This window comes from Ochotona curzoniae, unplaced genomic scaffold, assembly GCF_017591425.1.
Source record: "Ochotona curzoniae isolate NIBS_2020 unplaced genomic scaffold, NIBS_Ocur_1.0 contig_2754, whole genome shotgun sequence".
NCBI classification, from domain to species: domain Eukaryota; kingdom Metazoa; phylum Chordata; class Mammalia; order Lagomorpha; family Ochotonidae; genus Ochotona; species Ochotona curzoniae.
This window is the reverse complement of record NW_024465582.1, coordinates 25,147,851-25,160,167: the sequence shown is the minus strand read 5'-3', so window position 1 is coordinate 25,160,167 and position 12,317 is coordinate 25,147,851. Positions and strand designations below refer to the sequence as shown.

The 12,317-nt window shown below is 39.8% G+C and overlaps 1 protein-coding gene across 2 annotated transcripts; it reads left to right on the top strand.

The window, feature by feature from the left end:
* The first annotated feature begins 659 nt into the window (after positions 1–659).
* Positions 660–6,749, top strand: ESM1 (endothelial cell specific molecule 1). 2 transcript variants are annotated; one of them, XM_040977689.1, is made up of 3 exons: positions 660–960; positions 3,657–3,809; positions 6,649–6,749. In XM_040977689.1, the coding sequence occupies exons 1-3, from the start codon at positions 660–662 to the stop codon at positions 6,747–6,749; spliced, it is 555 nt and encodes a 184-aa protein (XP_040833623.1). The 2 variants fall into 2 exon arrangements, with proteins under 2 accessions (XP_040833623.1, XP_040833624.1); XM_040977690.1 differs by lacking the exon at positions 3,657–3,809.
* The last annotated feature ends 5,568 nt before the right edge of the window (positions 6,750–12,317 follow it).

The following is a 12,317-nucleotide window of genomic DNA, read 5'->3' as shown; positions in this document are numbered from 1 at the left end:
GGAGAGGGGTAAGAGGGAGGAAGAGAGGGTCTTTAAAAAAATTCTTGTCAAAATATTTTCTTTCTTCTAAATATTGAAAAGGCACAATATAACCTTTCTTCTAAACGATCTCATGGCTATTTGAGGGGGGAAATGCCAGATGCGTATTATTATTATTTGAAGAAGAAACTTCTTGGGTCCTGATGATTCATGTCGTTATCATTTTTCTCCCAGCGATAGAGACTGTGAGACAAAGCTACACCCCGGGTGATGTGCTCGTGTCAGAACAATTCCTGCCCTGAAGGAGGCTATGCGACTTTCTTCACAGACGTCCCTGAGGGCAGTGGAGACGGATGTGAGCGAGTTTTTCAGTCCTCATGCAAAACAACCATCTAAACATAACAGATGACATCAGCTTGGGCTTTTTCAATTCCTGGATGGCAGCAGCGTGTTAATCCAGCCTTCATCCTGGATTTCATAAACTAAAACAAGAGAGCCTGGCAGGAGGACAGCGCTGCCGCTGGGTTGAGGAAATTGATGACGGGGAAGCATGCGGGCAACCAAGTGTATAAAACTCATAAACGTGTAGGCAGAGGCTCAGCTACTACTTTGGACGGCCGCTTCCCACCAGCCAAGATCACGTCGGACTCGGGGGAGCCGAGCTGGAACCAGCTGGGACCATGAAAAGCTTCTTGCTGCTGACCACGCTCCTTGTACCTGCGCACCTGGCTGTGGCCTGGAGCGCCAAGTACGCGGTGGATTGTCCGGAACGCTGTGACAGTCGCGAGTGCAGGAGCAGCCTACGCTGCAAGAGGACAGTGCTGGACGACTGTGGCTGTTGCCGTGTGTGTGCTGCGGGGCTGGGAGAGACCTGCTACCGCACCGTCTCGGGCATGGACGGTGTGAAGTGTGGCCCGGGGCTGAGGTGTCAGTTTTACAGTGAGGAGGATGATTTTGGTGACGAGTTTGGTATCTGCAAAGGTAAAGAACGACCCCTTGCTTCCCCTCCAGGGACCCGGCGGGGGGGAGTGCTCATTGAGGGGTTTTATCAGTCAGCGTTGGGGTGGGAAGGAAAGGGAAAATTGCAGGTGCGGTCATGCCTGGCAGGTGTGGCAGGTGGAAGGAGATAGCTCATCCTGCACATCCTTCTGTGTTCTGCAGCAACCAGTGTGCAGCAAGGCACCGACAGAGAAGGCAGCCCACTCTTTAGTGAGAGTTTAAGAGAGTTGCAGTGGAGGATAGTGTCGCCTCTCTCTTCTGGGAAACTTTAGAAACCCAGCAGGTAATCTGTTCAGAGGCTCTGGCAAGTAATTACAGAGGTCTCCTGGAGATAACCTCTCCTAGTGATTCCAGCCCCTGGATTCAGTGATTGTTTGATCTGGAAAGGGTCCGAGGATGGAGGGATCTCTCAAGATGAAATGCCTCAGCTGAACGCTAATGCACTTGGTGGGGTGGGGGCTTAAGTTCTTTAGTAAAATAACTCACATTCTTAGAAGAGGGGATTGCAGGTATAAAACAAACCTCATTCTGCTTTAGAAGCATTTTGGTCATCTACAGAGTTAGCAAACCGTGTCAGACAAGCTCAATTATTAGTGCAAGAAATAAAAAGGTAAGCATTGAAAGTCTGTGGAGAACAGGGTTAGCTGCCTTAGGGAGAGGAAATTATTAAGTTGAAATTATGGTTAAATAACATGTTCATAGCAAAACATTTGTAGATTTCAGTTTAAACAGATTCTAGTACAAAAATGTTTAGTATCTAAAGAATGATGATTTAAAAGTACTCTGTGGCCAACTCATGATATCATTAAGAATTGTTATTAAGATTCCCACATGCTAGTAATTGATTCATCAATTGTTCAGGAGTGGATAATTTCTAAGGAATCTATATTTTATGAACTTAGTGTAATTACATTTTATAACTGATAATATCCTGTATTTAGCCAACTTAACTGCTTATCTTACCTGTTGGAAATAATTTGTAAATTCATCATCCTGTAATCTGCCAACTGCCACAAAAGGCTAGGAGAGAAATTCTTAAACAATGATGAGAATTCTAATTGTTTGCTTAGTTTATTCGTGTTTATAACCAACAAGAGATAGGATTTGGGAGAAATGCTTTCCTTGGTGAATATCTAGATGTCTATTTGTTTCAACTGAAAAGAATCTGTAGTTTCTGTAAATTATGGGGCTTGTCAGCCAAGAAAAGAGTGCTTCACATAAGGAAATTCAGGAGGAAGTGGTTTACACAGTCACACTCAGGAGGTAGAAAGTATATGAAATGGATTGCTTTTCTTCTTGGCATAGAAATGCTTTTGTAACTAATGTGATTGCAAATGTGCAAGTACATGGAGATAAAGAAATAAGGGGGAAAGTGGCTGGAATTGCCAGCACTCCGGAAAGCTAGGAGTGTGCTCATATGGATGCTCAGATTCAGATGTCAGTGACACTTATTTTTGAAAAGATATATAGGTTGATTTTTGGGATATGTTTCAGATTGCTCACAAATCTATTTTTGAACATTTCCCCCCTCCCTGCTTGAAATAATGAGGCTGTGTGAGCCTTAGCAACTTTAGGTAGAGAGATTGTATTTTGCTGCAAGCAAATCTTACCTCCCCTTCATTTTTTTTTTTAAACAGGGCACTCACATGAAAATTATGTATTTCAGCTGCATAGCCAGATCTTTTCTTAATATTCAGATATTGTCACTATGTTGCCCAGACAGCAACTGGCTAGCCATCATGCAATTATTAGATACTTGCTATATGTCCAATATTATTTAATACATCAGAGGATACAACAGCAGACTGACAGCATTTGAGTGCAGACACAGTGAAAGGCCAACCCTGGGTGCTCTCCTGCTAGAGGCTTTACAGGATCTCTCTTACCAGGAGAGAGCACACAGGTCGTTCTGTATTCTGAAGGCTGCTGAACAGAACGTGCTAACTCTCTTTGAAAGGCAAATTTCATTAATATCTGCTTTGATCATTCAACTGAATGATTTCTAAAGATTTGGATGCCTCACCACACTTTCCTTTACCCATATGCGAGGTTCCATTTTCAAGGATATTTTCCATGCCAAGAGAATAAATATTCTGTATCTATTCCATTGGCTTCTAAAAGCTGATTAATGTATGGAGATACAGGTTCCCCCATCAAGTTGATGCGTTTTAGGTGAATGAACTTGTTCTTTTTATCTCAAGGTGTTGTGTTTTAGTCTAAGCAGAGGTTTTTGCCAGTGTGCTGGAGCACTTAGGTAAGCTTTGCTATCTTTGACAGACAGGGAACTTGGTGAGAGTTGGAGTAGACTGAGGATTGATTTCTCCTGGTGAACTGGGGTGTCAGCTCTCTTAGCTCTAGTTAGCTTGAAGCCCTTTCCTTATACACTTAAGATGATAGATTGTCATGAACACGGTGAATTAGAAGACAGCATCACATTTCTAAAACTCAAGAAGCTGATGCACCTGTTTGAAGGTGCATCCGTTATCTACTCAGTGTGTGACTTCACGTTTATAATGAAAAATTCCAATCTTCTGTGCCTGGATTTTTTGAGCCCAACTTAAGATTTCACATTCAAGATTCTTGAGGCTGCTTTAAATCTTAAAGCTATGCACACAGAACTATTAGGAAGGAAGCTTATTCATAAAAATCTGTTCCCTCTCTCCATCCTCTGTCCTCAGACTGCCCCTACGGCACCTTCGGGATGGAATGCAAACAGACCTGTAATTGCCAGTCGGGCATATGTGACAGGGTGACAGGCAAATGCCTGAAATTTCCTTTCTTCCAATACTCAGTAACCAAGTCTTCCACCAGGAGATTTCTCCCTCATACAGGTAAGAATTGATTGTGTTATAAACTTACTAACTTTTCAACTTAAAAAGTATCAGTGTGTAAAATAGAGCATTGATTCAGATGACTTTCTCTTATCTTAGTACAGGTGCTGTTGATTCTGTTTGATTGCTATTGCTGTTTTCTAAAAAGATCCCATTTAACAATTTGGAGGATTATCAAATACAAGTTGTCATCAAGTTTTCCTAATTTATACAGAGGAAAAATATGATTGATTACAAAAATATCTGTTGCAAAAACAACCCACCAAGTTATACACAGTTCTTTAAATTCTTCAGTGATCTGTTTTATATATTTACTAGACAAAACTATTTCTCTCCCAACTTCACACACAGAAAGTACTGTGAGGAATTTATTGGATTAGACTTAAGAGCTGCGATAGAAAAATAGAGAACATTTTTATTTTTTTAACCGATGGAAGCCTTTAAATGGAATAATTCCGAGCATATGTTTTCGCGGACTTTGGAAAGAGTAGGAAATAACATCTACGACTGAAACTTGGGAAATAAGTGAACTTGTAGTGGTAATCACACATAGCTCGTTACTTCTTTCCATTTGTTACACAGGTTGTGAGAATGTGAGGACTATGACTGATAAGGCATTTATATGCACGTAATTGGTTTTCTTGTTGAAAAATAATCAGTATGGTTTTCTGCACATTAAATTAATTAGGGTGTGAAATCTTTGGCAAATGTGTGTATTCGTTCATCTTTACTTACTTATGCATAAGTGTTACTTAGTTTGTTAAAGTTAAGGAGAAATATTGTGGCTTTTAAGTTAATTATTAGTTTTTATGATGGCCATGCTCTTAAAATTAATTTAAAAGAAAAACTTTTATTTTTAAAACCCATCAGGTGAATAATATTGTGAGCATTTGACCTGAAAATTGAGACATAAACATTTTGAATGCTTATGATTGGCTTGTTTTTATATTTCTTGAAAGTGAAAAATTGGGTTTAAAAGTTTTTTTAATTGAATTTCACATAACCTAAAATTAAACATTTGAAGGTAAACACTTGAATGGCACCCAGTGCTCCCCCAGTATATTGTGTGGCTACCACCCCTATGTAGTTTCAGACATTTTCATCAGAGCCAAAGAAATTTTGGGACTGGTTAGGCATTTGCCCCACTTCCTCATGTCCCTCTGCCCCTGGCAATCACTGATCTATACCTCCTGGGCCCAGAACTCTGAGGGATGGACAGGTTGCCGTTAGTTCAGATGTGACGGCCGTTGTCTCAGGATACCCAGCTGCCTCAAATACTTGGGGTTTCTGCTTTGCTTTACTCTTTTAAAACCACAGGCTAATGAGAGCTTGAGTTTGCATCTACCCCTTCCCACCAAGGGAGAAGCAGGTCCCTGTGTGTCTTGTGTAGAATGTTCTGAAAGGTTCTGAGGGTGCCTTTGGAATACTCATTGCTCAATGGTAGGAGCTGTACTTAGTGTCCCCTTTGGGGACACTGTCCCTCTTGAACACACACTGGGGGGAGTGACCTTTTAGTCGTGTCTGTGGAGCAGTCTCTGTTCGCAGTGTGTATTACCCGCTCATTTTCTTGCAGTGTAGGCAAGCATCTTGGCTTGGAAATGGATGTTTGGAGGGTACTTCAAAAGTCACCTGAAAAAATGGAATTAAAAGATAAGTTAATATGGGTGCAAGAAATTCTTCTGAAATCCATGCCCATTTTTTTTTATTTGAATGATTCATTTTCCATGAAAGTTTTGTACAGATGCCACTTTTTTACACTCAAGTCAATTTACCTTTTAGCTGACATAAAGTCAGCATTTTATTCCATTTTCTACAAACTCCTTGAAGTCACTTCATATTGCTTGGCATCCATTAGGTGACAGATTGTACAAAGATATTTTTGTACTAAAATTAGGTATCTAGATTCTTGCTAGAGATTTCTGGAACAAGCAGATGTTTCTCCTCCTTTCTTTACCTAGGGTATTTCCTTCCATCAACTATAGGAGCTGCAAACTGGGGTGAAGTTGTCCTGGCACCATCCCCAACCTTACCCCCTGCATGCAGTGCATCACCTGTATGAAATTTCCCAGTGCCTATGCTAGAGTTAATAGGAGCGAGGGCTTGGGCCCTCATTCCTGCCAGACTTCACACCACTGGGCACAGAGCTATTAGGGTCCACCTTTGAGAGCAGGCTAAATGTCCCCAGCACTGGGAGTGGAATTCTGAACTGTTTTGTGACTTTATACACATTTGATTTCTAGGCAGTGCTAAGTTTAGAGTGTTCCCTTTCAGGATGCAGACTAGTGAAGCAAGTATATCTTACTACTGACAGAAGCAGAGAATTTCATTCGAGAAAATTCTAAACATGACAGACTTCTCCAGGTTTTAGAGCAAGAACTATTTCTACGAAAATTCTATCCATTGGTTGGACTTCTGGTTTCTGGGTCACACCAAAAAACAAATTCTTCTTCTTTACATTTCTAAAAATCTTAATTTATTCTGACACCATTTGCTCATTCAGTTAGTATTCATTGAGGGCCTTGAATGTTCCAGACACTGTTGTAAGTGCTGAAAGAAATAGCAGTGAAGAAAACAAAATCTTTTGTTTTTCCTGGAACTGGAATTCCAGGGGTAGAAGTAAAAAAGATTTTAAAAAGGAAAAAGACAAGTGCATGTATGGAGTAATGTCAAGGTGTTGGTAAGTGAAGACAAAGAATTCAAGGGTATTGCCTCTGATCCAGAGTGGTAAATAAGCTCACATGAAACTTTGACTCAAGGACTTTATATTGATTCCCATTATAAACCAGAACAAAGCTGTGCTGGCCCATTTGGACATGATCTGTATCCCTTCTAATTGCAGAGCCCGAAATGGCGTCTGGAGACGGCAATGCTGTGAGAGAAGAAATTGTGAAAGAAAATGTTGCTCGATCTCCTGTTATGAAATGGTTAAATCCACGCTGATCCCCTGGAGCAATTTCTGAGAAAAGCCTCAAATGTAATGATTATTCAACACACAGTCAACATTTTAGGAACTGTCTATATTATAGCATATGGACATGGAATTTCCGGAAACTAAGTGTGAATCAGGGTGTACCCACAAAAAAAATTGTAGGCCACTTACAAATCCTAAATTACATATGATTGAATTCATTTTTTATTTCTTTGCTAAATATTTGAATGCATGTAGACTTGTTAAATGTGTATGTAGAGTAACATTGAAGAACTCAGGATACATTTTAGAGAATCTTATAGTCAGTTTGCCCAAGGGAAAGCTAGTCAAAACTGAAGACCACAAGGGACCCTGTTGTTCTTTTCCTTGCCCTGCATTAATGTTGGGGCAGGTGGTGGAGGAAGAATTAGGAACAAGAGAGGGTGCGAATGGGGAGGTTGTAGGGGTGAAGAAATTTAGATATTCCCTGTAGTAGCTTCAACAGAATGTAATTGTACTTAAACAAAACAGAACTTTGGGAAAAGTAAAAACAAAACAACCAGAAAACTTCTGAAGGAAGTAGGATGTTTGAAGCCTGTAGGAATTCAGGCGTTGGGCTTGAACTGAGTTGTTTTCAAAGGGCTGCTAATGTGGCTCCCAGGTTACCTGGATCTGAAGGGTGGTGCTGAGACCGAGAGCAAAACATGGACTCCCATAACTGGTTTTATAGAATGTCACCTCTGAGTTGCTCCTAGGAGGTGCAGTGAATTCAAGAGGGTGTTCTCTTAAAGGGAAGGGGTATGTGTGAAGATTAATATTTATGTTTTTATAAACAAATCTGTTAGGACAAGTCATCCTGTACACTTCTATATATCATCCTTTTGAAGAAATGGACCTATTATTGTTTAAAATGATTATGGTAAAGGTGTGACTCTGAGCTCTCCAGACACCTGAGGCATGGTAAATGTATTATTAATAACTGTAGAAATATTAACAGTAACAAGCATAAGAGCACTCTACAAAATCTCAAAGAATGGACAACGGAGGGAATTTATTTAAAAGCAAAATAAATAAGCTGTAAATAAGATGAATTTTAAGCTCAAAGTATAAAATAACTTTTTAGGAGGTTTGGAAAAAAGTTCATTTTTTTTTTCAATCAGAAGCATGTCAACCTTGAAATATAGTTTTATTTTCATATTTGCTTGTTTCAAACCTGAGTGACAAGCAGAGTTAGGAATATGCTTGGGGAAAAACTGAGCACAAATAGGACTGTTGTGTTAGATGTTGTGAGGAAATACTTGCAGAAGTATTATATTTGGAGTAAAGAACTTATTTAAGAATTGTCGCTTTATTTACCTGTATTTTATTCTTGAAGTTTGCCAACAGGGTTGTGAATGTGCACATGGGAGGGTCTTTGAATGTATGCTGAATAAACTGTCAGCTTTGTTTGAAAAGGACATTATTGTTCAATAATTAAAAAAGATATAGCTGCTTTTTGTTGACTCATGATTTTGTTGATTTCTAAAATCCTATTCCTTCAATGAATAATAAGAATTTTTTACTGAATTTTCTATGGTAAATAAGCTACTCCTAGTCAAACAAGGGACTGGAAGACTTTTCTGGTCTTTACAACCTTTCTGTACTCTTCAGAGCTTCCTAGATGGTAGGTCCCTTTAGATTAAACCACTAAACGGTTTCTTTTATTAAGCCTCTGCTTGTGACAGCAACAGCAAAAGAGAAATACTTCTTTTGATATAATAAATCAGTGAATGTAAGACTTGAAATAGCAGTTTCTAAGTCACTAAATCAATGGCTCTTTCACATAACACATGAACTTACAGCATAATTTGTTCCTTGCTTTGTTTTCTGCTCCTGTGTATAACTTCTTTAGAGATTGAAATTCTGCCACTAAGCAACTACTCAAGGTAGCACCATGCTGTTCTAGGTTCTGTGAGGAAACTCCAAATAGTTCAAGCTCAGCCACTTGTTAGGTGATTGACTCAAGGTTGCCAATGTAAAAATGGTGACTTATTTTCACTGTCATCAGTTTAGATAGCTCACTTATATGCCTTAACTTATACTTGCATTTTCACATATTTGCTAATGTTTTAGAAAATGATTGTTTCTTCAGTAAATATAGTCAAAGACAAATCTGTCAGTACTTTTAATGGAAAAGAGTAACCTATAGTTTTGAAGCTTACCCTTCATCCTGTTTTTCTGTCTTAATCTCTTGAGTCCAAATGTTTCTTTAGGGTGGTGTGACAAGTTGAGGGAAAGCTAGCTGGGGGCTGGGAGGGGAGGATAGGACTAACTATATGCCTTGGGAGAAGGCTGAAGGGACTATCTGAGTGATTAAGGGGTATACAATCTGACAAGGGTGGGCCCGTCCTCTCTGAGTGGCAGGCACATGTCCAGCTTCCCCACTTCATGCTATTGAGGACTCTCCCTAAAAGCCAGTATCTATTACAAATTGTTCTATAGCTTTCTGCTTTTATTCTTCTTTGCAGTCATCTCCAAGCCATGAGATTTTTGCACCCCTGATCTCTCACTTGCAAAGGCAGATTTTCAGAGAGAAGGAGAGAGAGTGAGAAAGATCTTTCATGTGTTGGTTCACTCCCCCAAGTAGCCACACCGATCAAAGCAGAGCTGATTGAAAGACAGGAACCCGAATCTTCCTCCAGGTCTCCCACCTGGGTGCAGAGTCCCAAGAATTTGAATTGTTCTCGACTGCTCTCCCAGGCCACAAGCAGAGAGCTGGATGGGAAGTGGAGCAGTCAGGACATGAACTGGCACCCATATGGGATCCCGGTGTTTGCAAGGCAAAGAGTTAGACACTGGGCCACCACTCCAGGCCCAATTGCACACTTTGTAATGGCAAGTTATTGTTATGTTAAGTTATTATAACAGTATGATTACATTACATTCATTGTAAAGCATTCTTGCAAACTAAAACTTGTAACAGACACTTCTATTTATATAGAAGTTCTGAGATTGTCTTCCTGCACACCAATGAACAATTCTGGGAAGCTCTGGGGATGAAAAATGAAATACCATTTATCATTATCTCTGAGAAGTTCTGATGGTAGAGAGAAACGAAACTGACACCAAAGGAAAATGACTACAGTGAATGGATAAATGGATGGACAGACAGATAGAAAGATGAGTGGGAGCAGGGATGATGGGCAGTGGGACAAATGCAGAGAGATAGCTGGTTGAAGGACTGAATGAGTGAGTGAATGAATGAAACAGTTGTTGGGCCTTTTATGTTGACTAGAGGAGTGCTGCTCAAGAGGAAGACAGCCTTCTCTTCCTTTTCATGTGCCAGCTCTCCTGACTTCTGATAGCTGCCTATCTAGCCTTTGGAGTGTGAGGTGATTGACAAAACTGAAGGCCTGCACTGGAGTCAGTGAGTCTGTCCAGAGCAACAAAGACAGGGAATGCTTCTCTCCTGGGGAACTGGGGACATCGACAACACTGGGGTAACAAAAAAAAAAAAAAAGGGTGAGATGGATCTGAAGCAGCCAGAGGAGGCTCTCATCCACTCTGAGATGCCATTTGGGAGGATTTGTGTGCATCCTGCATTTCTTCCTTTCATTTGCCCTAATCTCTTTGGAAGTAAAGGATCCATCGATGATCTTAGTCATTAAGCTAAGGCCTTGCTTTAAAGGGTGCATGAGAAAGGGTTATCATTCTCAAACATTGGGGTGCATCACATACATTCAGAGGCCTTGCTAAAATGTTTCTGTGCACTCAGTAGATGTGAAGTAGGACCCAAGAATGTTCCATTTTAACAAGCTCCTAGGTTAATGCAAATGCTGCTAGTCCAGAGATCATACTTAGAGAATCACTGAGCTGGGGATGGCTGGATTTGTCCAGAGGGGGAGACAAGCTAAGTTGTGATCAGAACCCATTGTAGTTGGCCTTATGAAAGAGGCTACTGCAAGACTGCTTAACCCAATGGTGTCTTTAAATTATTTTAACATTCTTAACTATTAAAGCAGCTGAGCAGATTAACAAATGTCAGAGAAAATTTTTAAAAGAGTTATTTATTTTTATTGAAAAGTCAGATTTATAGAGAGAAGGAAGAGGTAGAGAAAGAGCTTCCATCGCTGGTTCACTCCCTAAGTGGATACAGTGGCTGGATCTGAGCCAATCTGAAGCTAGAAACCAGGAACTTCTTCTGGGTCTCCCACACAGGTGTGGGGTCCAAAAACTTTGGGCCATTGTTGAGTGCTTTCCGAGGCCACAATAGGATGCTGAATGGGAAGTGGAGCCACCAGGATACAAACCAGTGCTCATACGGGATCTCAATGGATGCAAGGTGAAGATTCAGCTGCTGAAATAGTGCATCAGGCCCTATAAAGTTGTTCTTACAATGTAGATATATTTATACACTTTTCAGTTCTCTAGAGAGTATAGAAGTTCATGGAAACCTGAATTATTAACACGAAAAGAAAATCCTAGAGAATGCTGGTCTAAACTTTTTACTTCACAGATGAAACACCTAGATAAAATATTGTGAATAGTAATGAAAACTCTACTTTTTACCATTGTACCACTTTTGCCATTTGATGTTTACAAGTTAAAACATTAGGAGTCTTCATTATCAACTCCATATTTAAGAAAAAATATATATGTATTGTGTTTTGGAGGATTTAAAATATCCTTTCATGCAAAAATTCTACATTCCTTTAAATTCTACATTTAAAGTATGCAAAATGTATTTTGTAGTATTGGAAAATTACAAATAATCTGAAAAGGTCATCGATATTGTACTGGTTAATGGAATGACAATATAGTCAAGAATTACATATGTTGTAAATATGGAGAATGATCAGCTATATGTATTACATAGCAACTGACAAAAATTATCCTCACTCTTCAGCAGAGAGAGAGAGATAACATATTCGGATCTGATTATTGACTGCTAATTGGGGTACACAGTCTCTTGCCTGAAGTAAAATCAGAACATAATCTTTTAGATTCTTATGACTCTCCATACCCTAATTTGAGCGCAACTCTCACTTTTTAAAAAAGGATAGCTTTATCAGATTTCCCTCAAACACTTCCCATTGGTTTTATAGAGACAGCCATCCTCTTGCATTGCTGCCTTGTTAATAATCTATGCCTATAAGTATGTTATGTAACAATGAGATTTGGCACAGAAGTATTGGGAGCAAGTGCAGCACTCTAGATAAGTTGGTTTTTTTTCCATTTATTTGAGAGGTAGGAAGATATACATAGAGTTGAAACAGAGAGAGAGAATTCATTCACCTGTTCACTATCCAGGGCCTACTTTTTTACTTTAGACTACCAATGACCAGGGCTGGATCTGGCCAAGTTTCCCATGTGAATGGCAGGAATACACATACTTGATTCATCTCCTACTATCTTCCAGGGTTGTATTAGCAGGAATCTGGAGCCAGGATCCAAAATTGGATGTTGGACACTGGTGTAGGACATGAGTGTCCCAGCCACAGTCCTAACCATTAGGCTAAATGACTCCTTTTTTGGTATGATTTTAATATAACTAATGGCAATACAATCAAGTGCATCCCAGAGGGCGGCCTGTTTGCCTGGGTTCTTCAGCATACTTCATG

Coding starts and splice junctions, on each gene's coding strand:
- ESM1 (XM_040977689.1), top strand. CDS start 660: ATGAAAAGCTTCTTGCTGCTGACCACGCTCCTTGTACCTGCGCACCTG. Junction 961..3,656: donor CGAGTTTGGTATCTGCAAAG/GTAAAGAACGAC, acceptor CTCTGTCCTCAG/ACTGCCCCTACGGCACCTTC. Junction 3,810..6,648: donor GAGATTTCTCCCTCATACAG/GTAAGAATTGAT, acceptor TTCTAATTGCAG/AGCCCGAAATGGCGTCTGGA.